The sequence below is a fragment of the Pseudorasbora parva genome, chromosome 24 (assembly GCF_024679245.1).
Source record: "Pseudorasbora parva isolate DD20220531a chromosome 24, ASM2467924v1, whole genome shotgun sequence".
In the NCBI taxonomy this organism is placed as follows: Eukaryota; Metazoa; Chordata; class Actinopteri; order Cypriniformes; family Gobionidae; genus Pseudorasbora; species Pseudorasbora parva.
Window position 1 is genome coordinate 576,232 of NC_090195.1, and position 25,000 is coordinate 601,231.

At 42.5% G+C, this 25,000-nt stretch overlaps 2 protein-coding genes across 11 annotated transcripts in view; both read right to left on the reverse strand.

The window, feature by feature from the left end:
- Positions 1-25,000, reverse strand: part of ptprma (protein tyrosine phosphatase receptor type Ma) — a 357,435-nt gene that overhangs the window by 277,213 nt on the left and 55,222 nt on the right. For all 10 annotated transcript variants that reach the window (XR_010901392.1, XM_067434739.1, XM_067434742.1 and 7 more), the window contains exons 3-6: positions 11,515-11,789; positions 5,147-5,225; positions 2,480-2,601; positions 1,774-1,948 (exon numbers count right to left, since the gene is read on the reverse strand). Coding sequence is in view for 9 of the 10 variants with exons in the window: in XM_067434739.1 (XP_067290840.1) it covers positions 1,774-1,948; positions 2,480-2,601; positions 5,147-5,225; positions 11,515-11,789 (651 nt within the window). In the remaining variant the exon portion in view is untranslated. The remainder of the gene's footprint in view (positions 1-1,773; positions 1,949-2,479; positions 2,602-5,146; positions 5,226-11,514; positions 11,790-25,000) is intronic.
- The window catches only part of lrrc30a (leucine rich repeat containing 30a), a 327,751-nt gene that overhangs the window by 228,678 nt on the left and 74,073 nt on the right, over positions 1-25,000 (reverse strand). The window lies entirely within an intron of this gene.

A 25,000-nucleotide genomic window follows, 5' to 3' on the forward strand; every position in this document is an offset into this window, starting at 1 on the left:
CAGCTCACTGGCACAAATACTCTTAAACAAACCAAAACACGGACCAACAAGAACATCAAAATAAACAGAAAAAACACCGCTTGTTAGCTAACATTACCGGCTTGACATCAGGATCGATCATTCGCACGCAACCCGTCATCCGCGGAGGCCATAGCTCATTTCACACAGATCGCTCACAACCCGCGAAAGGTTCAAACGGCGGATGGCATCAGCGGAGGGTAGCGCGCCGACACACCGCTGGGCCTCTGGGCCGGTCTATCACTACACATCAACATTTGATTGGCCGATGACCCACGTCAGTCAAAGCTATGGTCCAATGGAAGGCAAGCTATTCTTCTAGTGGTGGTCCTCGGAGCTGTGATGCGTTTAGATGATGACATATGATAAATACAGCTCAGCCTCACATAAAATAAATACATTCTATCTGGAAATATAATCGTAACTCACACACACATATATATATAATTTTGGCAGAGCCAGCAGAGAAGGCCCTGACAGCCCACCACTGTGTGTATCTCTCATGAAATCCAAAATGAGCCGATATTTGGCGTGACATTTCAAAACGTCTCACTTTCAACATTTGATTGTTGTTATCTGTATTCTATTGTGAATAAAATATAAGTTTATGAGATTTGTAAATTATTGCATTCCTTTTTTATTCACAATTTGTACAGTGTCCCAACTTTTTGGAATGGGGTTTGTATTTTCTATATGTATATATATAAATAATCTTTTTTATTTAAATGTATTTAAAAATATGGGGAGGATTGGCAGAAGTTCATCTGATCCCTGTTCTAGGCACCTGCAGCAGACTGGCATCATTTGAGAGAGAGAGAGAGAGTGTGTGTGTGTGTGTGTGTGTGTGTGTGTGTGTGTGTGTGTGTGTGTGTGTGTGTGTGTGTGTGTGTGTGTGTGTGTGTGTGGACAGAAAGCAAGCGTGCTGTAGATGATTTATGACTCTCACTGTGCTGTCACGGGCGTGTGGGTCAGTCTTGTTAACCTGCGGGCGTCTCTCTCTCCTCTCCTGGAGGAACTAGAGCGTTGTGACGCCCGTCGCTGCCCTTGGCCGGCTCTCTCACACACACACACACACACACACACACACACACACACACACACACACACACACACACACACACACGCACCCTTTAAAACACGTTAGGATGACACTCTCTCCAACAGAACAAGCGATAGTTAATCTAAAGGGGCAGAATGTAGAGTAATGCGGTTTGCTGAGCCAATCTGGGCTAATAAACGCAGAGAGACGTACGAGAGGACCCGCTAGTGATGATGATACCAGAGCGTCTCTTATAATGACAGACTGGACATACACTCACCTAAAGGATTATTAGGAGCGCACACTAATACTGTGTTTGACCCTTTCTCCTTCAGAACTGATTTAATTCTGCATGGCATTGATCAACAAGCTGGATGCTCTTCCCTTTTCACACCATTCTCTGTAAACCCTAGAAATGGTTGTGTGTGTAAATCCCAGTAACTGAGCAGATTGTGAAATACTCAGACCGGCCCGTCTGGCACCAACAACCATGCCACGCTCAAAACGGCTTAAATCACCTTTCTTTCCCATTCTGACATTCAGTCTGGAGTTCAGGAGATTGTCTTGACCAGGACCACACCCCTAATGCACTGAAGAACTGCCGTGTGATTGGCTGATTAGATAACTGCATTAATGAGAAACTGAACAGGTGTTCCTAATAATCCTTTAGGGGAGTGTATATCACACACACAACATACACACACACACACACTCACGTTTGACCACCAGCGCTCCGTAGCTGGACACGCCCACGCCTCTCTCTGATTGGACGATGCAGCGGTATCGGCCCGAGTCTGCTTTAGTGGTGTTGAGGATGTCGAAGGTGCCGGTGTAGCGTCGGGAGTTCACGGGTCTGCTGTCCTTCATTGGAGCCTCACGGCCACCGATGCCCTGAAACATCAGCCAATCATGAGCCTCGGAGCGGTTAAAGGGTTAGTTCGCCCAAAAATTAAACTTCTGTCATTAACATCCTCAAATAAAGATTCAAATGGTTATGAATCAGCAAACTGATTCATTCGAATCTTGATTCATAACCGTTTGAATCTTTATTTGAGGATTGAACACAAACGCGGAAGAGAAGCCAATGCTGAATAAAGTCGTAGTTTTTGTTATTTTTGGACCCAAATGTATTTTGGATGCTTCAAGAGACTCTAATTAACCCACTGATGTCTCATATGGACTACTGTGATGATGTTTTTATTCCCTTTCTGGACATGGACAGTATAGTGTGCATACACTTGCATACGCTCTCGGACTAAATATAAAATATCTTAAACTGTGTGTGAAGATGAACGGAGGTCTTACGGGTGTGGAGCGACATTAGGGGGAGGAGTTAATGACAGAAGTTTCATTTCTGGGTGAACTAACGCTTTAATATTAAATCAGTGCATAGGCGAGTGTGTGAGTGTGTGAGAGCCTCACCTGTAACCACAGCTTGTAGTTGACATGATCTTTGGGCTGGCCGTTGATGGTGCACTGGAACGTGGCCGTCTGTCTGGCGTTGACCTCCACACCTTTAATGTGCAGGAAGTGAGGCGTGTTCACTGACAAACACACAGACATAGACATTAGTGTGTGTTCTAATGATGCTTCCTTCAGTGAAACAACTCTAATTGAATCAACTCAAACAACTAATGGAATCAACTCAAACGACTTATTTAATCAACTCAAACGACTAATTGAATCAACTCAAACAACTAATGGAATCAACTCAAACGACTCATTGAATCAACTCAAACAACTAATTGAATCAACTCAAACAACTAATTGAATCAACTCAAACAACTAATGGAATCAACTCAAACGACTTATTTAATCAACTCAAACGACTAATTGAGTCAACTCAAACGACTCATTGAATCAACTCAAACAACTAATGGCATCAACTCAAACAACTCATTTAATCAACTCAAACGACTCATTGAGTCAAATCAAACAACTAATTGAATCACCTTTAACGACTAACTGAGTTAACTCAAACGACTAATTGAGTCAACTCAAACAACTAATTGAATCAACTCAAACGACTAATTGAGTCAACTCAAACAACTAATTGAGTCAACTCAAACGACTAATTGAGTCAACTCAAACAACTAATTGAGTCAACTCAAACAACTAATTGAATCAACTAAAACGACTAATTGAGTCAACTCAAACAACTTATTGAATCAACTCAAACGACTAATTGAGTCAACTTAAACAACTAATTGAGTCAACTCAAACAACTAATTGAATCAACTAAAACGACTAATTGAGTCAACTCAAACAACTAATTGAATCAACTCAAACGACTAATTGAGTCAACTTAAACAACAAATTGAGTCAACTCAAACAACTAATTGAATCAACTAAAACGACTAGCTGAGTCAACTCGAACAACTAATGAGTCAACTCAAACAACTAATTGAATCAACAAAAACGACTAATTAAGTCAACTCAAACGACTTATTTAATCAACTCAAACGACTAATTGAGTCAACTCAAACAAATAAATTGAGTCAACTCAAACAACTAATTGAATCAACTCAAACGACTAATTGAGTCAACTCAAACAACTAATTGAGTCAACTCAAACAACTAATTGAATCAACTAAAACGACTAATTGAGTCAACTCAAACAACTAATTGAATCAACTCAAACGACTAATTGAGTCAACTTAAACAACAAATTGAGTCAACTCAAACAACTAATTGAATCAACTAAAACGACTAGCTGAGTCAACTCGAACAACTAATTGAGTCAACTCAAACAACTAATTGAATCAACTCAAACAACTAATGGAATCAACTCAAACGACTTATTTAATCAACTCAAACGACTAATTGAGTCAACTCAAACGACTCATTGAATCAACTCAAACAACTCATTTAATCAACTCAAACGACTCATTGAATCAACTCAAACAACTAATTGAATCAACTAAAATGACTAATTGAGTCAACTCAAACGACTTATTTAATCAACTCAAACGACTAATTGAGTCAACTCAAACAAATAAATTGAGTCAACTCAAACAACTAATTGAATCAACTCAAACGACTAATTGAGTCAACTCAAACAACTAATTGAGTCAACTCAAACAACTAATTGAATCAACTAAAACGACTAATTGAGTCAACTCAAACGACTGATTGAGGCAACCCAAATGACTCATTGAATCCTGTGCGGACGCCTTTTACCCTGTCAATGATCCCTAAAACACATCCGCACACATTCCCATCAGGATATAACAGGATCAGATCCTGCAGCTCCGGTTTAAGGGCGGGGAGGAAGGTTTTCCAGAGGACACCCTCATCTTATCAAGGTGATTCATGTGAGGCTTTCAACCGAAAATAATGTGATTCACGAGTGAGAGATAGAGGGAATAACTGGATGAAGAGGAGAGAAAGAGTGAAGGGCGAACATCATTCAGAACCATTTATGAATCACATTATATGAGGCATAGACATGTATTAATCTGTCATTATCAGCTCCTCTTTATGAAAACTGCTGCGAAAAAAGTGTGTAAAGAACCAGTTTAAACACATTCAGTTTGGGTTTATTTCAGTGATGTTATTGATTAAAATCCAGTAATGAAACAAGTGAAGTCTTTATGAGTGAGTCATTGAATCATTCACTCAAGAGATTTGTTCAAAAACACTGATTCATCCAGTAATGAGACAAGTGAAGTCTTTATGAGTGAGTCATTGAATCATTCACTCAAGAGATTCATTCAGAAACACTGATTCATCCAGTAATGAAACAAGTGAAGTCTTTATGAGTGAGTCATTGAATCATTCACTCAAGAGATTTGTTCAGAAACACTGAATCATCCAGTAATGAAACAAGTGAAGTCTTTATGAGTGAGTCATTGAATCATTCACTCAAGAGATTCGTTCAGAAACACTGAATCATCCAGTAATGAAACAAGTGAAGTCTTTATGAGTGAGTCATTGAATCTTTCACTCAAGAGATTCATTGAGAAACACTGATTCATCCAGTAATGAAACAAGTGAAGTCTTTATGAGTGAGTCATTGAATCATTCACTCAAGAGATTCATTAAAAAACACTCACACACACACACACACACACACACACACACACTTACTGCACTGATGGCCCTGACGGGTGATTCCTCTGATGGCCAGGAGACCACGTTCACCGGACGCCACCGCCTCAAACACCAGCTGCAGGAGAAAGCACACACACACACACACGCATCATTATCATCACACACAGCACACACTACAGGCAGATGATCTGTTAGCATCTTTAGATCTTTAAAGGCGGTCAGTTTGAGTCTGAAATCTCCCGTTCAGCAGCTTCACACACACCAAACTTTAGTTTTATCCATATCTATAATCAGAAGGTTTGCTGATTTAACAACATGGCGAAAATGCTAAAAAAAAAAATGTTTATGGATTGATAAAAAAAGAAATCCCCATATAAAAACCTTTAACAGGTCAGGAATTTTAAGCCCGGCTTTATCCAATGTTCAGATTTCTGCTCTGGGAATGTATGCAAATGAGTGCATATTTAAGGTAATGCCTCATTTGCATATGCAAACATAACGTTTCAGAAACGTATAACACAAACCATTACCTTAATGCACTGTGATGAATCAACTGGGGAGATCTATTGCTCTTAAAGTCATCAGATTTGCTCCAAACACACAGATGATCACGTTTAAGAGCATTTTGGCTGTTATTTTGTCATCTTTTAAGCACTTTATACAGCACAGATTGCTTCAGCTTCACAGTAATAACCAGAGAACAACAGTGCAAAAGGCATTAATTATGAAACAAATTCAATTTGAGCTCTAGAGGAGACAATAGAGTCGTTTTTCAGCTGAAGTTCGGCTCATCTGCTGTCAGCGCTGTGAAAGGACTGAATATTAATTGTGTTTTAAACCCTGAGCCGCTCACCAGCAAACACGGATTAAAACACACTAAACACACGTTTGGAATTCATGAGGTGCTTTCTTTGAGTTTTTATTTGATATCAAAATGATGGTAAACATCAGGAAACTGTCGGTGCAGATCTGTCTGTGCTCATATTGTCCGTGTTTATCTCGGCTCTAATAATAGCTAAAATAACGTGATCTTGAGTCAAACACACACACACACACCATCATATTCATCAATGACAGCGGTTCGGCTCTGAGTGAGTCATTGAATCATTCACTCAAGAGATTTGTTCAAAAACACTGATTCATCCAGTAATGAAACAAGTGAAGTCTTTATGAGTGAGTCATTGAATCATTCATTCAAGAGATTCGTTCAGAAACACTGATTCATCCAGTAATGAAACAAGTGAAGTCTTTATGAGTGAGTCATTGAATCATTCACTCAAGAGATTCGTTCAGAAACACTGATTCATCCAGTAATGAAATGAATGAAGTCTTTATGAGTGAGTCATTGAATCATTCACTCAAGAGATTCGTTCAGAAACACTAATTCATCCAGTAATAAAACAAGTGAAGTCTTTATGAGTGAGTCATTGAATCATTCACTCAAGAGATTCAAGTAGGTCGAGACAAGTGATTGCTAAAGGGTTAGTTTGCCCAAAAATGAAACTTCTGTCATTAACTCCTCTCCCTAATGTCGCTCCACACCCGTAAGACCTCCGTTCATCTTCACACACAGTTTAAGATATTTTATATTTAGTCCGAGAGCGTATGCAAGTGTATGCACACTATACTGTCCATGTCCAGAAAGGGAATAAAAACATCATCACAGTAGTCCATATGAGACATCAGTGGGTTAATTAGAGTCTCTTGAAGCATCCAAAATACATTTGGGTCCAAAAATAACAAAAACTACGACTTTATTCAGCATTGGCTTCAGCATTCAGCTGATTCAAAACCATTGCCACTGTTGGTGCTTTCGGCGGGGTCAGGGGTCAGAGGTCACCCTATGCCGCCCCATACGCCTCAAACTGAGCTGCTCTGTGTATTCTGACGGCTTTCTATCAGAACCAGCATTAACTTCTGGAGCAGTTTGAGCTCCAGTAGCTCGTCTGTTTGATCGGACCCCACGGGCCAGCCTTCGCTCCCCACGGTCATCAATGAGCCTTGGCCGCCCATGACCCTGTGGCCGGTTCTCCACTGGTCCTTCCTCTGATTATAGTTTTATGATTCTCACTGTGATAAACCAGGAGCTCATTAAGTCTCTCTCTTATGTATTCAGATATTTGCGATCAAACTCACTCATTTTTTAGATGTAATTTCCAGAAATTTGCAGAAATAGTTTTAATTAGGATGCCATGTACAACAGACACACTATAAGAGGAGCACTGCAGAACGACCAACTTTAGAAGAAGACACACATGCATCTCATTAACAAACAAATGAACAATAGCCCAGAAAACGGCCGTGATCTGCAGAAAACTTCACTATGAATAATACAGGAAACTTTCTGAGTAAAATGACCTCAAGTAATTATATCATCAGTCTCATGAAAGCGTTTGTTTGTTTCGTGACGCACATGAAACGACAGACGATGTTAATAACTGTCTGTCCGCGCTCGTCTCCAGATCTCTTTTGTTCTGGGATTTATTTGTGAGTTAAAACACACGGTTGCCCGCCATCGCACAAAGCAGAGGTCAGAGGTCACACATTCCTCCTCCAGCTCACCTGTGTGTTAAATATATCCAGCGTGAAATGTCAAAGCAGGTCGAGAGGACGAGGCAGAGACGATTCACACACACACACACACACACACACACACACACACACACACACAGCGCAATTAAGAGCCGTGAGAGCAACAGGAGATAAAAACACAAACCCTGTCATTACAAAATAAGAGACGAGAGTAATTCTGTGAGCCAGGTGCGCTCATCTTCACAAACTCTTAAGATACGGTGCAATTACACAAACCTGCAATCAGCCCGGCAGCGCTAATTAGCCACAGCGCTGAAGAATTGGAGATTGCATTTTTAATCTCTGCTAGTATTAAAAAGTCACAATCGCATTTGTCAGCAATTACGGCGCTGAAGACGGAGGCTCGTGTTTTTGGGCAGATGCTGCTCGTTCCTCCAGGATCCCGATGCGTGTCTAAACATCGGCCGGATCTGTTAGCGGGACCACGGGTCACTGCAAACACATCAGGATACTTATGTGGAGATAAAACACTCACGCTGGAGTGTGTTCCCATCGGATTAACTCAAACTGGAGTGTGTTCCCATCAGATTAACTCAAACTGAAGTGTGTTCCCGTCGGATTAACTCAAACTGAAGTGTGTTCCCATCAGATTAACTCAAACTGGAGTGTGTTCCCATCGGATTAACTCACACTGGAGTGTGTTCCCATCGGATTAACTCACGCTGGAGTGTGTTCCCATCGGATTAACTCAAACTGGAGTGTGTTCCCGTCGGATTAACTCAAACTGAAGTGTGTTCCCATCAGATTAACTCAAACTGGAGTGTGTTCCCATCGGATTAACTCACACTGGAGTGTGTTCCCATCGGATTAACTCACACTGGAGTGTGTTCCCATCGGATTAACTCAAACTGGAGTGTGTTCCCGTCGGATTAACTCAAACTGGAGTGTGTTCCCATCGGATTACCTCAAACTGGAGTATGTTCCCATCGGATTAACTCAAACTGGAGTGTGTTCTCATCGGATTAACTCAAACTGGAGTATGTTCCCGTCGGATTAACTCAAACTGGAGTGTGTTCTCATCGGATTAACTCAAACTGGAGTGTGTTCCCATCGGATTAACTCAAACTGGAGTGTGTTCCCATCGGATTAACTCAAACTGGAGTATGTTCCCATCGGATTAACTCAAACTGGAGTATGTTCTCATCGGATTAACTCAAACTGGAGTGTGTTCCCATCGGATTAACTCAAACTGGAGTATGTTCCCAACGGATTAACTCAAACTGGAGTATGTTCTCATCGGATTAATTCAAACTGGAGAGTGTTCTCATCGGATTAACTCAAACTGGAGTGTGTTCTCATCGGATTAACTCAAACTGGAGTATGTTCCCAACGGATTAACTCAAACTGGAGTATGTTCTCATCGGATTAACTCAAACTGGAGTGTGTTCTCATCGGATTAACTCAAACTGGAGTATGTTCCCGTCGGATTAACTCAAACTGGAGTGTGTTCTCATCGGATTAACTCAAACTGGAGTGTGTTCTCATCGGATTAACTCAAACTGGAGTGTGTTCTCATCGGATTAACTCAAACTGGAGTATGTTCCCAACGGATTAACTCAAACTGGAGTGTGTTCTCATCGGATTAACTCAAACTGGAGTGTGTTCTCATCGGATTAACTCAAACTGGAGTATGTTCCCAACGGATTAACTCAAACTGGAGTGTGTTCTCATCGGATTAACTCAAACTGGAGTATGTTCCCAACGGATTAACTCAAACTGGAGTGTGTTCTCATCGGATTAACTCAAACTGGAGTGTGTTCTCATCGGATTAACTCAAACTGGAGTGTGTTCCCATCGGATTAACTCAAACTGGAGTGTGTTCTCATCGGATTAACTCAAACTGGAGTGTGTTCTCATCGGATTAACTCAAACTGGAGTATGTTCCCAACGGATTAACTCAAACTGGAGTGTGTTCTCATCGGATTAACTCAAACTGGAGTGTGTTCTCATCGGATTAACTCAAACTGGAGTGTGTTCCCATCGGATTAACTCAAACTGGAGTGTGTTCCCATCGGATTAACTCAAACTGGAGTGTGTTCTCATCGGATTAACTCAAACTGGAGTGTGTTCCCATCGGATTAACTCAAACTGGAGTGTGTTCTCATCGGATTAACTCAAACTGGAGTGTGTTCCCATCGGATTAACTCAAACTGGAGTGTGTTCTCATCGGATTAACTCAAACTGGAGTGTGTTCTCATCGGATTAACTCAAACTGGAGTGTGTTCTCATCGGATTAACTCAAACTGGAGTGTGTTCTCATCGGATTAACTCAAACTGGAGTGTGTTCTCATCGGATTAACTCAAACTGGAGTGTGTTCTCATCGGATTAACTCAAACTGGAGTGTGTTCTCATCGGATTAACTCAAACTGGAGTGTGTTCTCATCGGACTAACTCAAACTGGAGTGTGTTCCCATCGGATTAACTCAAACTGGAGTGTGTTCTCATCGGATTAACTCAAACTGGAGTGTGTTCCCATCGGATTAACTCAAACTGGAGTGTGTTCCCAACGGATTAACTCAAACTGGAGTGTGTTCTCATCGGACTAACTCAAACTGGAGTATGTTCCCAACGGATTAACTCCAGCTGTAAAACGGCCCCGAACAGAATTCAATTAAGCGGTCAATTAAAAGACGAAGCAATCGGTTTATCGACTAATCAAGCAATCGATTAATCGTGAGCCTTAATACTGCACAGTAGCTGCACAAAACAGAAGGCTGTGAATGTACACAAAACCCGTCATGATGAGGGTGTAACTCCAGCTGTAAAACGGTCCCAAACAGAACTCAACCAATCGACCAATTAATCGAGCAGCAATCGATTAATCGAGCAACAGGTTATTGAAATGATTGCCCAAAGCGATTAATCTATCTTTTAATTGATTAATCAATCAAGTAATCGATTAGTTGAGCACTCGAGGGTCTGCATCGCCCAGTTGATCGGCCTCTTAAACGTTGAGCATATAAAGTAATCGTTTAGGCGTTCAATCAATCATTTTATTCGAACGATTAATCGACAGCTAAATCAATAGCTCAAATGATTAGTCCATCTCTTAATCGATTAAGCATTCCTGTAATCGATTGGTCGATCAATCGCCCAATTACAGTGTCCGCTAAATCGATTAATCAAACGATGAATTGATCTCTAAATCGATCAATTAATCACCTGGCCAATCGATATAACTATTAATCGACAAACAATGCAATTAATCAATCTCTTAATTGATGAGTCAATTAAGACAATTCAACTGGCCGATTAATCGAATGATCAATCAGGAAAAAAATAAATGATTAACCAAACGATTAAGCAAGCAACAAATTATTCATCCAATAATTGATCGTTCAAACAATTAAGCAATTGATTAACCAAGCAAATAATTAATCGAGCAATCGTATGTTCAGATCACCCGATTAATTGGTCGCTAAATCGATTAATCTAGTGATCTCTTGATTAGCTAGTCGTTCAGGTAAGCAATTAGTCGGTCGATCACTCGTTTGCAGCGCACGCTAAATCAACCGATTAATCGATCTCGTAATCGACCTATTAAGTAATTGACCAACCAAATAAAAGATTAATCGACAAACAAAATGATTAACTGATCTCTTAATTGATAAATCAACCAAGCAATCAATTAATCAATAAAATAGTAGAATAAGCGTTCAATTGGTCAATTAAGCGAAACACCCACCCAATGCGACACATTAATCAAGTTGTTGAGCGATTAATCGAGCAGCAAAACCGTTTGAGCAATCGATTAATCGTCTACCCGACCAATTAATCGGTCGATCAATTGATTAATCAGAAGGGTCCTCACCTGGTAGAAGTTGGGCCAGAAGGTGCTGATGGCCAGCTCAACCTGAACCCATTTCTGCAGGGCCGGCCCGGATGAGTTCCACACCGGGACACCCAGAGGACTGTTGTTCTCCTTGACGTAGATGTAGAGCTGACCCGGACTGGACCCCTCTCTGCCGGCTGCGTAATACTGGAAGATCACGCAGTGTGTGTCGTTCTCTTTAAACTGGGGCACCAGGAGCTGAGCCTTCTGACCGGAGAACCGACCCGAGGCGTTGGCCATCATGAACACGGAACCTGAGGACGACATGTTAGGAAGGTCAGACTGTGGCACTAACACCGAACCTGAGGACGACATGTTAGGAAGGTCAGACTGTGGCACTAACACTGAACCTGAGGACCACATGTTAGGAAGGTCAGACTGTGGCACTAACACTGAACCTGAGGACGACATGTTAGGAAGGTCAGACTGTGGCACTAACACCGAACCTGAGGACGACATGTTAGGAAGGTCAGACTGTGGCACTAACACTGAACCTGAGGACCACATGTTAGGAAGGTCAGACTGTGGCACTAACACTGAACCTGAGGACCACATGTTAGGAAGGTCAGACTGTGGCACTAACACCGAACCTGAGGACGACATGTTAGGAAGGTCAGACTGTGGCACTAACACCGAACCTGAGGACCACATGTTAGGAAGGTCAGACTGTGGCACTAACACCGAACCTGGGGACCACATGTTAGGAAGGTCAGACTGTGGCACTAACACTGAACCTGAGGACCACATGTTAGGAAGGTCAGACTGTGGCACTAACACTGAACCTGAGGACCACATGTTAGGAAGGTCAGACTGTGGCACTAACACTGAACCTGAGGACGACATGTTAGGAAGGTCAGACTGTGGCACTAACACCGAACCTGAGGACGACATGTTAGGAAGGTCAGACTGTGGCACTAACACCGAACCTGAGGACCACATGTTAGGAAGGTCAGACTGTGGCACTAACACTGAACCTGAGGACCACATGTTAGGAAGGTCAGACTGTGGCACTAACACTGAACCTGAGGACCACATGTTAGGAAGGTCAGACTGTGGCACTAACACTGAACCTGAGGACCACATGTTAGGAAGGTCAGACTGTGGCACTAACACTGAACCTGAGGACGACATGTTAGGAAGGTCAGACTGTGGCACTAACACTGAACCTGAGGACGACATGTTAGGAAGGTCAGACTGTGGCACTAACACTGAACCTGAGGACGACATGTTAGGAAGGTCAGACTGTGGCACTAACACCGAACCTGAGGACGACATGTTAGGAAGGTCAGACTGTGGCACTAACACCGAACCTGAGGACCACATGTTAGGAAGGTCAGACTGTGGCACTAACACTGAACCTGAGGACCACATGTTAGGAAGGTCAGACTGTGGCACTAACACTGAACCTGAGGACCACATGTTAGGAAGGTCAGACTGTGGCACTAACACTGAACCTGAGGACCACATGTTAGGAAGGTCAGACTGTGGCACTAACACTGAACCTGAGGACGACATGTTAGGAAGGTCAGACTGTGGCACTAACACTGAACCTGAGGACGACATGTTAGGAAGGTCAGACTGTGGCACTAACACTGAACCTGAGGACGACATGTTAGGAAGGTCAGACTGTGGCACTAACACTGAACCTGAGGACCACATGTTAGGAAGGTCAGACTGTGGCACTAACACCGAACCTGAGGACCACATGTTAGGAAGGTCAGACTGTGGCACTAACACTGAACCTGAGGACCACATGTTAGGAAGGTCAGACTGTGGCACTAACACTGAACCTGAGGACCACATGTTAGGAAGGTCAGACTGTGGCACTAACACTGAACCTGAGGACCACATGTTAGGAAGGTCAGACTGTGGCACTAACACCGAACCTGAGGACGACATGTTAGGAAGGTCAGACTGTGGCACTAACACTGAACCTGAGGACGACATGTTAGGAAGGTCAGACTGTGGCACTAACACTGAACCTGAGGACCACATGTTAGGAAGGTCAGACTGTGGCACTAACACTGAACCTGAGGACCACATGTTAGGAAGGTCAGACTGTGGCACTAACACTGAACCTGAGGACGACATGTTAGGAAGGTCAGACTGTGGCACTAACACTGAACCTGAGGACCACATGTTAGGAAGGTCAGACTGTGGCACTAACACCGAACCTGAGGACCACATGTTAGGAAGGTCAGACTGTGGCACTAACACCGAACCTGAGGACCACATGTTAGGAAGGTCAGACTGTGGCACTAACACCGAACCTGAGGACCACATGTTAGGAAGGTCAGACTGTGGCACTAACACTGAACCTGAGGACCACATGTTAGGAAGGTCAGACTGTGGCACTAACACTGAACCTGAGGACCACATGTTAGGAAGGTCAGACTGTGGCACTAACACCGAACCTGAGGACCACATGTTAGGAAGGTCAGACTGTGGCACTAACACTGAACCTGAGGACCACATGTTAGGAAGGTCAGACTGTGGCACTAACACCGAACCTGAGGACCACATGTTAGGAAGGTCAGACTGTGGCACTAACACCGAACCTGAGGACCACATGTTAGGAAGGTCAGACTGTGGCACTAACACCGAACCTGAGGACCACATGTTAGGAAGGTCAGACTGTGGCACTAACACCGAACCTGAGGACCACATGTTAGGAAGGTCAGACTGTGGCACTAACACTGAACCTGAGGACCACATGTTAGGAAGGTCAGACCGTGGCACTAACACTGAACCTGAGGACCACATGTTAGGAAGGTCAGACTGTGGCACTAACACTGAACCTGAGGACGACATGTTAGGAAGGTCAGACTGTGGCACTAACACCGAACCTGAGGACGACATGTTAGGAAGGTCAGACTGTGGCACTAACACTGAACCTGAGGACCACATGTTAGGAAGGTCAGACTGTGGCACTAACACTGAACCTGAGGACCACATGTTAGGAAGGTCAGACTGTGGCACTAACACTGAACCTGAGGACCACATGTTAGGAAGGTCAGACTGTGGCACTAACACTGAAACCAAAAACTCATCACACGTGTGCAGTCGGCTAACATCAGACAGGAAGAGGAAGAGTTTCGGCGCGCAGACAGACCAAGGTCTCTGGACACACACTTCCCTTCCTCTGGGTGAAAGGTGTGTGTGAAGTGTTTGCTCGACTAACACTGCTGTGGAAAAACAGGTACGGACAGGAAGTGCCTTTCTAAAAGAGTTAATAAGTAGCTTCTGTCTCACTTCAGGGGCAGCGCTCTGGAAGGAAAGCAGGAGTGCGTGTGTGTGTGTGTGTGTGTGTGTGTGTGTGTGTGTGTGTGTGTGTGTGTGTGTGTGTGTGTGTGTGTGTGTGTGTGTGTGTGTGTGTGTGTGTGTGTGTGTGTGTGTGACAGAACTCTAGCTCAACTCATACTGCTCTTTATGCTATTCTACAATCAAAGTTCCCATCCACACACACTGAACGTTGCATATATAATGCTGTTAATGTCAGTGTTTTGTGTAATGTTGTAGTAACTCTAGAGAATGGCTGAAGGATCAATAACAGCATCTGACCTCCTGAACCCTGAGGGACAAATCAAAGCTCTGTATTATGTCTGCTGTTCGGGGTTAAGAGCCACACACACACAAACACACACACACGTTTGTTTTTGTGACATATGGGGACATTGCATAGGTGTAATGGATGTATGCAGGTGTGTGTGTGTGTGGAGGTCTATATATGTGTGTATGCAGGTGTGTGTGGAGGTCTATATATGTGTGTATGCAGGTGTGTGTGGAGGTCTATATATGTGTGTATGCAGGTGTGTGTAGAGGTCTATATATGTGTGTATGCAGGTGTGTGTGGAGGTCTATATATGTGTGTATGCAGGTGTGTGTGGAGGTCTATATATGTGTGTATGCAGGTGTGTGTGGAGGTCTATATATGTGTGTATGCAGGTGTGTGTAGAGGTCTATATATGTGTGTATGCAGGTGTGTGTAGAGGTCTATATATGTGTGTATGCAGGTGTGTGTGGAGGTCTATATATGTGTGTATGCAGGTGTGTGTAGAGGTCTATATATGTGTGTATGCAGGTGTGTGTAGAGGTCTATATATGTGTGTATGCAGGTGTGTGTGGAGGTCTATATATGTGTGTGTTCAGGTGTGTGTGGAGGTCTATATATGTGTGTATGCAGGTGTGTGTAGAGGTCTATATATGTGTGTATGCAGGTGTGTGTGGAGGTCTATATATGTGTGTATGCAGGTGTGTGTGGAGGTCTATATATGTGTGTATGCAGGTGTGTGTAGAGGTCTATATATGTGTGTATGCAGGTGTGTGTAGAGGTCTATATATGTGTGTATGCAGGTGTGTGTGGAGGTCTATATATGTGTGTATGCAGGTGTGTGTGGAGGTCTATATATGTGTGTATGCAGGTGTGTGTGGAGGTCTATATATGTGTGTATGCAGGTGTGTGTGGAGGTCTATATATGTGTGTATGCAGGTGTGTGAGGAGGTCTATATATGTGTGTATGCAGGTGTGTGTGGAGGTCTATATATGTGTGTATGCAGGTGTGTGAGGAGGTCTATATATGTGTGTGTGCAGGTGTGTGTAGAGGTCTATATATGTGTGTATGCAGGTGTGTGTGGAGGTCTATATATGTGTGCGTTCAGGTGTGTGTGGAGGTCTATATATGTGTGTGTTCAGGTGTGTGTGGAGGTCTATATATGTGTGTATGCAGGTGTGTGAGGAGGTCTATATATGTGTGTGTGCAGGTGTGTGTGGAGGTCTATATATGTGTGTATGCAGGTGTGTGTGGAGGTCTATATATGTGTGTATGCAGGTGTGTGTGGAGGTCTATATATGTGTGTATGCAGGTGTGTGTAGAGGTCTATATATGTGTGTATGCAGGTGTGTGTAGAGGTCTATATATGTGTGTATGCAGGTGTGTGTGGAGGTCTATATATGTGTGTATGCAGGTGTGTGTAGAGGTCTATATATGTGTGTATGCAGGTGTGTGTGGAGGTCTATATATGTGTGTGTTCAGGTGTGTGTGGAGGTCTATATATGTGTGTATGCAGGTGTGTGTAGAGGTCTATATATGTGTGTATGCAGGTGTGTGTGGAGGTCTATATATGTGTGTATGCAGGTGTGTGTGGAGGTCTATATATGTGTGTATGCAGGTGTGTGTGGAGGTCTATATATGTGTGTATGCAGGTGTGTGTAGAGGTCTATATATGTGTGTATGCAGGTGTGTGTGGAGGTCTATATATGTGTGTGTTCAGGTGTGTGTGGAGGTCTATATATGTGTGTATGCAGGTGTGTGTAGAGGTCTATATATGTGTGTATGCAGGTGTGTGTGGAGGTCTATTTATGTGTGTATGCAGGTGTGTGTAGAGGTCTATATATGTGTGTATGCAGGTGTGTGTAGAGGTCTATATATGTGTGTATGCAGGTGTGTGTGGAGGTCTATATATGTGTGTATGCAGGTGTGTGTAGAGGTCTTTATATGTGTGTATGCAGGTGTGTGTAGAGGTCTATATATGTGTGTATGCAGGTGTGTGTGGAGGTCTATATATGTGTGTATGCAGGTGTGTGTGGAGGTCTATATATGTGTGTATGCAGGTGTGTGTGGAGGTCTATATATGTGTGTATGCAGGTGTGTGTGGAGGTCTATATATGTGTGTATGCAGGTGTGTGAGGAGGTCTATATATGTGTGTATGCAGGTGTGTGTGGAGGTCTATATATGTGTGTATGCAGGTGTGTGAGGAGGTCTATATATGTGTGTGTGCAGGTGTGTGTGGAGGTCTATATATGTGTGTATGCAGGTGTGTGTGGAGGTCTATATATGTGTGTGTTCAGGTGTGTGTGGAGGTCTATATATGTGTGTGTTCAGGTGTGTGTGGAGGTCTATATATGTGTGTATGCAGGTGTGTGAGGAGGTCTATATATGTGTGTGTGCAGGTGTGTGTGGAGGTCTATATATGTGTGTATGCAGGTGTGTGTGGAGGTCTATATATGTGTGTATGCAGGTGTGTGTGGAGGTCTATATATGTGTGTATGCAGGTGTGTGTGGAGGTCTATATATGTGTGTGTTCAGGTGTGTGTGGAGGTCTATATATGTGTGTGTTCAGGTGTGTGTGGAGGTCTATATATGTGTGTATGCAGGTGTGTGAGGAGGTCTATATATGTGTGTATGCAGGTGTGTGTGGAGGTCTATATATGTGTGTATGCAGGTGTGTGTGGAGGTCTATATATGTGTGTGTTCAGGTGTGTGTGGAGGTCTATATATGTGTGTGTGCAGGTGTGTATTGAACCGTGTCTAACTGTATTGTTGCATCCCTAATATCTATAGGTCCATAAGACCCAAACCTCTCCTGTGTTCCCCAAATGCTGGAACTCACGTTCCTGATCAAACCTGTCTGGGCCGGCTGTGTGTGTAATAACACACACACACCGTTATAATCACACACACTGTTATCTGACGGCCCGCGGCGTGTTCGGGCTTGTCTCGGGTGCTGAGTTGAGATTGCAGGTTGAGTGTCATATTCCCTGCCGCTTCCAGAAATCCCATCATTCATCCGTTCATCCATTCATCCGTTCTCACACTCGTCTCATTGTGTGCGGAGCGGCAGAAACTCACAGCCCGAGGCTCGGAGAGAAAAGCTCAAACACTCAATGTTTATTAAAGGGATCGTTCAGCCAAAAAATATCATTCTTTCATCATTTACTCAGCCTTGTGCCATTTCAAACCTGTACGACAATCATTCGTCCATGAAATACAAAAGGAGAAATATACAGTGATAAGGCATAACATTATGACCACCTTCCTAATATTGTGTTGATCCCGCTTTTGCTGCCAACAGGACAGGGCATGACTGACAGCTTTCTATCAGAACCAGCAGTTTGAGCTCCAGTAGCTCGTCTGTTTGATCGGACCCCACGGGCCAGCCTTCGCTCCCCACGGTCATCAATGAGCCTTGGCCGCCCATGACCCTGTGGCCGGTTCTCCACTGGTCCTTCCTTGGAGCACTTTTGATAGATACTGACCACTGCAGACCGGGAACAGCCCACAAGAGCTGCAGTTTTGGAGATGCTCTGACCCAGTCGTCTAGCCGTCACAATCTGGCCAAACTCGCTCAAATCCTTACGCTTGCCCATTTCTCCTGCTTCACACACATCAACTCTGAGGACGAAATGTTCACTTGCTGCCTAATATATCCCACCCACTAACAGGCGATGAAGAGATCATCAGTGTTATTCACTGGTGGTCATAATGTTATGCCTGATCGGTGTATATATATTTGATCAGCTGCTCTTTTATAATCAACAGATTCTGACTCTGTGAAAACTCACACAACAGTTAAAGTAAAATCTGGTTCACCGCAGAGACGCTTCTCAGCACAGATTAATGACGTGAGCTTGATAACAAAGACCAAGAGCGAAACCTTTCCCAGAAATCCCAGCGTTCCCATGACCACCGAACTGTTTGATGCAGTTACTCTGTGAACTCAGACAAAACACATAAAACATGTCAGAGTCTTTAATGCCTCAAAGGAAGAAAAAGCATCAGATAAATCAGCCCGAGAGATCCCCGGTGGAGTCTCCGAGTCATTCATTATCGGAATAAACTCAAATTGTGCAGTGATGCCAAAAATCACTTACACTTGATAATTACATCAAATATCAAAGCAGCTGTCAAAGAAGCATTTCACAGACGTGCTGAAACAGTAGATAGATGAGGACACACACTAATGTGTGACTTCCACGACTGTAGAATATTTATGGGTTCAAGAGCGTTTTTCACATTTTCCAAGGATCATAATTCTCCTCTAAAAGTGTCCGGGCAGATCAAACCTTAAGTCGTAGAGACTTGAAACTTTGAGGACTGTTAGTACTCACACCGTCTACACTGACACCAAATCTCGTCCCAATCGGCCTGACGGGGGCGCTACAGCGCTCAAAAGTACAAAATGGCTCAAGACAGACAAAATGGCTGACATTCCTCAGACTCAACTGTTGGTCTGGAGAAACTTTGGGTATTTTGAATTTTTTGAAAAACCTACTTTTGCTAGGTTTGTGGCTTGATCTGACCCAAACCAGTGCAGGAAGATGGTCTGGAGCCTAATTGTCAATTTAGGTTCACAGTCCCTAAGAGCCACCAGAACGCTCGTGGGAGGAGCCACTTTTACTAAATAGGTTCTAACTTGTGAATGGAATTAAATATTTTCACCAAACTTGGCACACATATGTAGTAGGGCCGAACGATATTCTGTTTTAACATTGACATCACGATGTGCGCGTGAGTGATAGTCCCATCGCCGGAACATGCGGTGTGAAGGGTCGTAGCCCGTGGTGTGTGGAGAGAACGGCAGCACACAGTAAACACGAGTGTGATGCTGGAGTGACATGCCCGTTCCACGAGCCTGCACCGTGATTGGTTCACTGTGCCGCTGCTCACCGCCAAACATTCACGGCTAAAATGCGCAATGAAGAGGATCCGCTGCACAAAAAAAATGGTTTCGTACCAGAAATCATCTTTTTGGGACTATTTTGGCTACAAAAAGGAGAATGTTGACCAAACAGAGGTACTTTGCATGGAGTGTCAGAAAGCTGTGGCCACAAAACAAGAAAACCACCAATTTGTCTGATCACTTAAAACGGCACCAGCTCTTTACGATGAATAGAAAGCAGGGCTCGACATTAACGCTCGTCCGGGACAAGTGGATTTTTTGAATGGACAAGTGAAAAATAATTTTACTTGCCCGATGGACAAGAGCCTGATTAAAACAAAAAATAACTAGCGAATCACCAAAATGCACGAATGATTGTGCATTAGTTTAGTGTAAGTGGCGATGGATAGTGGATAATATATGATGAACTGATGATGATAAGGTCGCGCTGTTGACGCTCGTGCAGCCTCTCGAGGAAAGATTACAACACTAGAGCGTTTTCCTGAACACCATCACGACTGAAAATGACACTGATTTCATATGACAGCTCCATAAACAACTAATTAACATTCACTTAAAGTCACTTACATTTTAGATGCAATGTTTAGTGTTTCTGTTCTATTTCAGCAGCGAAAATCGTTCACAGCAGACCCGTAACGTGTTCCACAGCAACAAGTGTGTTACTGAACGAGTCAGTGTTTGAATGAATCGTTTGAATGAACGACTCAGTGACTCACTCATTAAGACGGTCACCTGCTGCCTCCTACTGGAGGTTTAGTTTCCTGTTTACACACTTTCCAACATTTATTTTTGTCACTTGTCATGAAGCTTGCTTATTAGTGAAATTATTAATATCATGCAAGGGTAATTATTGACTTTAGCCTGGATTGATGGCTCTCAATATCGCAATATATATCGTTGGGGAAAAAAATATTGCAATGTCATTTTTTTCCAATATCGTGCAGGCCTAATATGTAGGAGCTCATTCTGTGGTCGCATGAGAAAGGACACAGCGACTGGCCAATTGGTGGCGCTATAACAGGAAAAAAACTGGTTGGGGACGCCTTCACGTTTTTTATGCGTGTAAAGGATTACGTATCGCACGGCCACGTCATTCATACCTCCTCATGCTGAGCAAGTTTGACTCTACGACAGCCGCTGTCGTATACACACACACACACATACTGCATACAGTCGCTGTCGTACACACACACACACATACAGTCGCTGTCGTACACACACACATACAGCCGCTGTTCGGCAAATCATTGATTAAATACTGGAGATTATTTCAAAAACCACCTTTGCTGAAACTAGTCCTAGGTTTTTGGCTCAACCTTGATAAACCGCTTTGGCACAATTCACGGGACTATCTAGACCAATAGTTATCCTTTTTTTAAACTTTGGACAGCTATAGCAGGGTCATTTAAAAAACAGGCGTGGCCAAGTCTAACCGAAACCCTATCCTTCCCAAAAGGAAAACTCTTTTAATGCTTTAAAATCCATATATTCCCTATGGTAAATTGGCCTTAAATGGTCTTTTACTGCTGTGGTTGAGATGCTAACAGGCTTGCTAATTAAAACATAACATCTTTTTATGCAGAAAACCGGCTGCACCCCGATAGATGTGGCTCGCAGCTATATTTTGATCTATTGTTTTAGTTTTAGTGAACACTTGTAAATGTGACGGTACACACAAACACACGTGTTTCAGATGTCAGACGACACATTTACTCACAATCCTCGACACGCTTTAAGCAGGCTTTCATGCCTCTACATGTGCGCTCCCTCAATCTGCGGCCTATCTCTGAGCATCTGTCACGCGTCGCCATCATCATTATCATCAAAGTGTCCTGCTCTTCATCGCCAGCGGATGGCTTTATTTGATGGCAGCTTGTCCTCCTGGAGTTTAAATCACTCGTCACTGCTTTGTTCCTCACGCCTCCTTCATCTTCCAGCTTTGATATCTGCCTTACTGTCACATCAGCAGCGACAGACCACACTAAACCAGCCATATTGACTTTCATGGGAAACGTTTGAGTTAAGAGTGTGAACTGACGGTAAAACACAAGGTCACAGCTGAACGCAGCCGATTAAGAGTATTCGGAAACACTTGATATCAAGCATTTATTCTTAATGCATTATAATACATGCATAACGCCTTATAAACAACCTATAATATGTTATACCATCTGACATATAATCATAACAACAGTTACAATGCATTAGAAAGCTTACTTATCCGTGTTTATAACTTTTAAGAGTGCATTATAACACCACATGAGGCCTGCATTTATAATGCATCATAACAGTATTATTAGTGCATTATAATGCTTTATAAACTACTTTTATAATGTGTTGTATCATCCTAACATAATCATAACAGTTACAATACATTACAATTTGTTGTCATAATTTTATATTCATTATAACACCAGATGAAGCCTGCATTTATAATGCATCATAAGGGTATAATATAATGCATCTTAGTGCATTATAATTCATGCATAATGCCTTATAAATAGCCTTATAATGTGTTGTACCATCTGATGAATAATCATAATAACAGTTACAATACAAACTGTTCATTGTGATGTTTAAGAGTAATGCTTTATAACACCAGATGAAGCTGGCATTTATAATGCATCATAAGAGTGTTATTAGTGCATTATAATGACTTATAAACCATTTTATAATGTGTTGTACCATCTCATGAATAATCATAACTACAGTAATATTACCTACACTAATACCTACAAATAAAATGTGAATGTATTGTACTTTTCCACACAACTTTGATTTTACCTCCAGGGAAATGTCTTGTAAACACTTTATGATATCTCATGGCTGTTTAAAAGAAGGCTTTATCATAACTCATAAGATGTAGTACTGTGCAGATCTTATGTAAAAAGTGTCAAGAAATGAGACATGGGAAAGTAAAAGATATGACAAAATAAGATAAACTGTACAATCCCTTATAACTCAAGTGGATACAATTATGTTCATAGTATGTTATAAATCATCAAACACTTAAGAGTTATTAACTATTACTATATGTAAGTATTAATACTGTTCTTACGCTTATTCATGAGATGGTACAACACACTACAAGGCTGTTTATAAGGCATTGTTCATGCATTATAATGCATTAAGAACACTCTTATGATGCATTATAAAATGGTTTATAAGTCATTATAATGCACTAATAACACTCTTATGATGCATTATAAATGCCAGCTTCATCTGGTGTTATAAAGCATTACTCTTAAACATCACAATGAACAGGTGAGTATTGTAACTGTTATTATGATTATTCATCAGATGGTACAACACATTATAAGGCTGTTTATAAGGCATTATGCATTCATTATAATGCACTAAGAACCCCTTTATGATGCATTATAAATACAGGCTTCACTTTAAGTTATAATGCATGTAAAGTTACAACAACAAATTGAATTGTAACTGTTTTTATGATTATTTATAAGATGATGCAACACATTACAAAAGTAGTTTATAAGGCATTATGCATGCATTATAAATGCTTAGAAAGTGTTAGCGAAAAGGTGAGTATTGTAACTGTGATTGCGATTATTCATGAGATGATACAACACATTATATATAAGATTATTTATAAGGCATTATGCATGCATTATAATGCACTAAGAACACCCTTATGATGCATTATAAATGCAGGCTTCATCTGGTGTTATAATGTATGTAAAGTTATAACAGCAAATTCTATTGTATTGTAACTGTTGTTATGATTATTTATAAGATGATGCAACACATTTATAAAGTAGTTTGCTCTGATTCTGGTGAACGTGAGCGCATGTGTGATGAAAAGACTCTGGCAGAAGTTCTGAAGTTTCTTCTCGGCTGCGCTCATTTCATCTGCATTGATCTCTGGGAATTATGGCATGGCTGATCTTGTTATGTTTGGCCTACTGTACCGAGTTACAAGCTGAGATTGAGTTTGTGCAGCAGATCCGGCCGTGTTAGCGCTCCTTCCTGCTTCATTACGGCTCCACGGCTCCGCTAATGCTCTCTCTCTCGCGCTGGACTGATATCAGGTGTCGCTTTCGGGACGATGTGGAGTGGAAGAAGCGCCTCGCCTCCTGGACGAAACCGCTGTAAGGTGTGTGTGTGTGTGTGTGTGTGTTTGTGTGTGTGTGTATGTGTGTTCTCCTGGAGAAAAGCGCTGTAAGGTGTGTGTGTGTGTGTGTGTGTGTGTGTGTGTGTGTGTGTGTGTGTGTGTGTGTGTGTGTGTGTGTGTTCTCCTGGAGAAAAGTGCTGTAAGGTCATTACGCTCGCGTGGCCAGTAATGGACGCACCTGTCAAGTGTCTCTGACTGACTTAACGCTTTCTTCATCCGCGGAGTAACGCCAGCAATCCGGTGTTGATTTTTCAGCATTGTGTGTATGTGTGTGTAAGCTTGTTTTTGTGACATATGAGGACCCAAATGTGTATAATGCCATGGGTATGACACAGGTATTACAGGAGAGGGTGAAATATGAGGACATTACCCATGGCCCCACTTTACAAAAGGCTTATAAATCACACAGGAGGAGTTTTTATGAGAAAGTAAAAATGCAGAATGTTTCCTGTGATGGGTAGGTTTAGGGGCAGTGTGTGTGTGTGTGTGTGTGTGTGTGTGTGTGTGTGTGTGTGTGTGTGTGTGTGTGTGTGTGTGTGTGTGTGTGTGTGTGTGTGTGTGTGTGTGTGTGTGTGTGTGAGATGGGTAGGTTTAGGGGCAGTGTGTGTGTGTGTGTGTGTGTGTGTGTGTGTGTGTGTGTGTGTGTGTGTGTGTGTGTGTGTGTGTGTGTGTGTGTGTGTGTGTGTGTGTGTGTGTGTGCGTGTGTGTGTGTGTGTGTGTGTGTGTGTGTGTGAGCCTGTTTATGTGGTTTATGAGGACGTATCAAATGTCCTCATAATTCAAATGGCCTTAAAAACATACTAAATGATTCTTTTTTGAGAAAGTAAAAATGCAGAATGTTTCCTGTGATGGGTAGGTTTAGGGGCAGT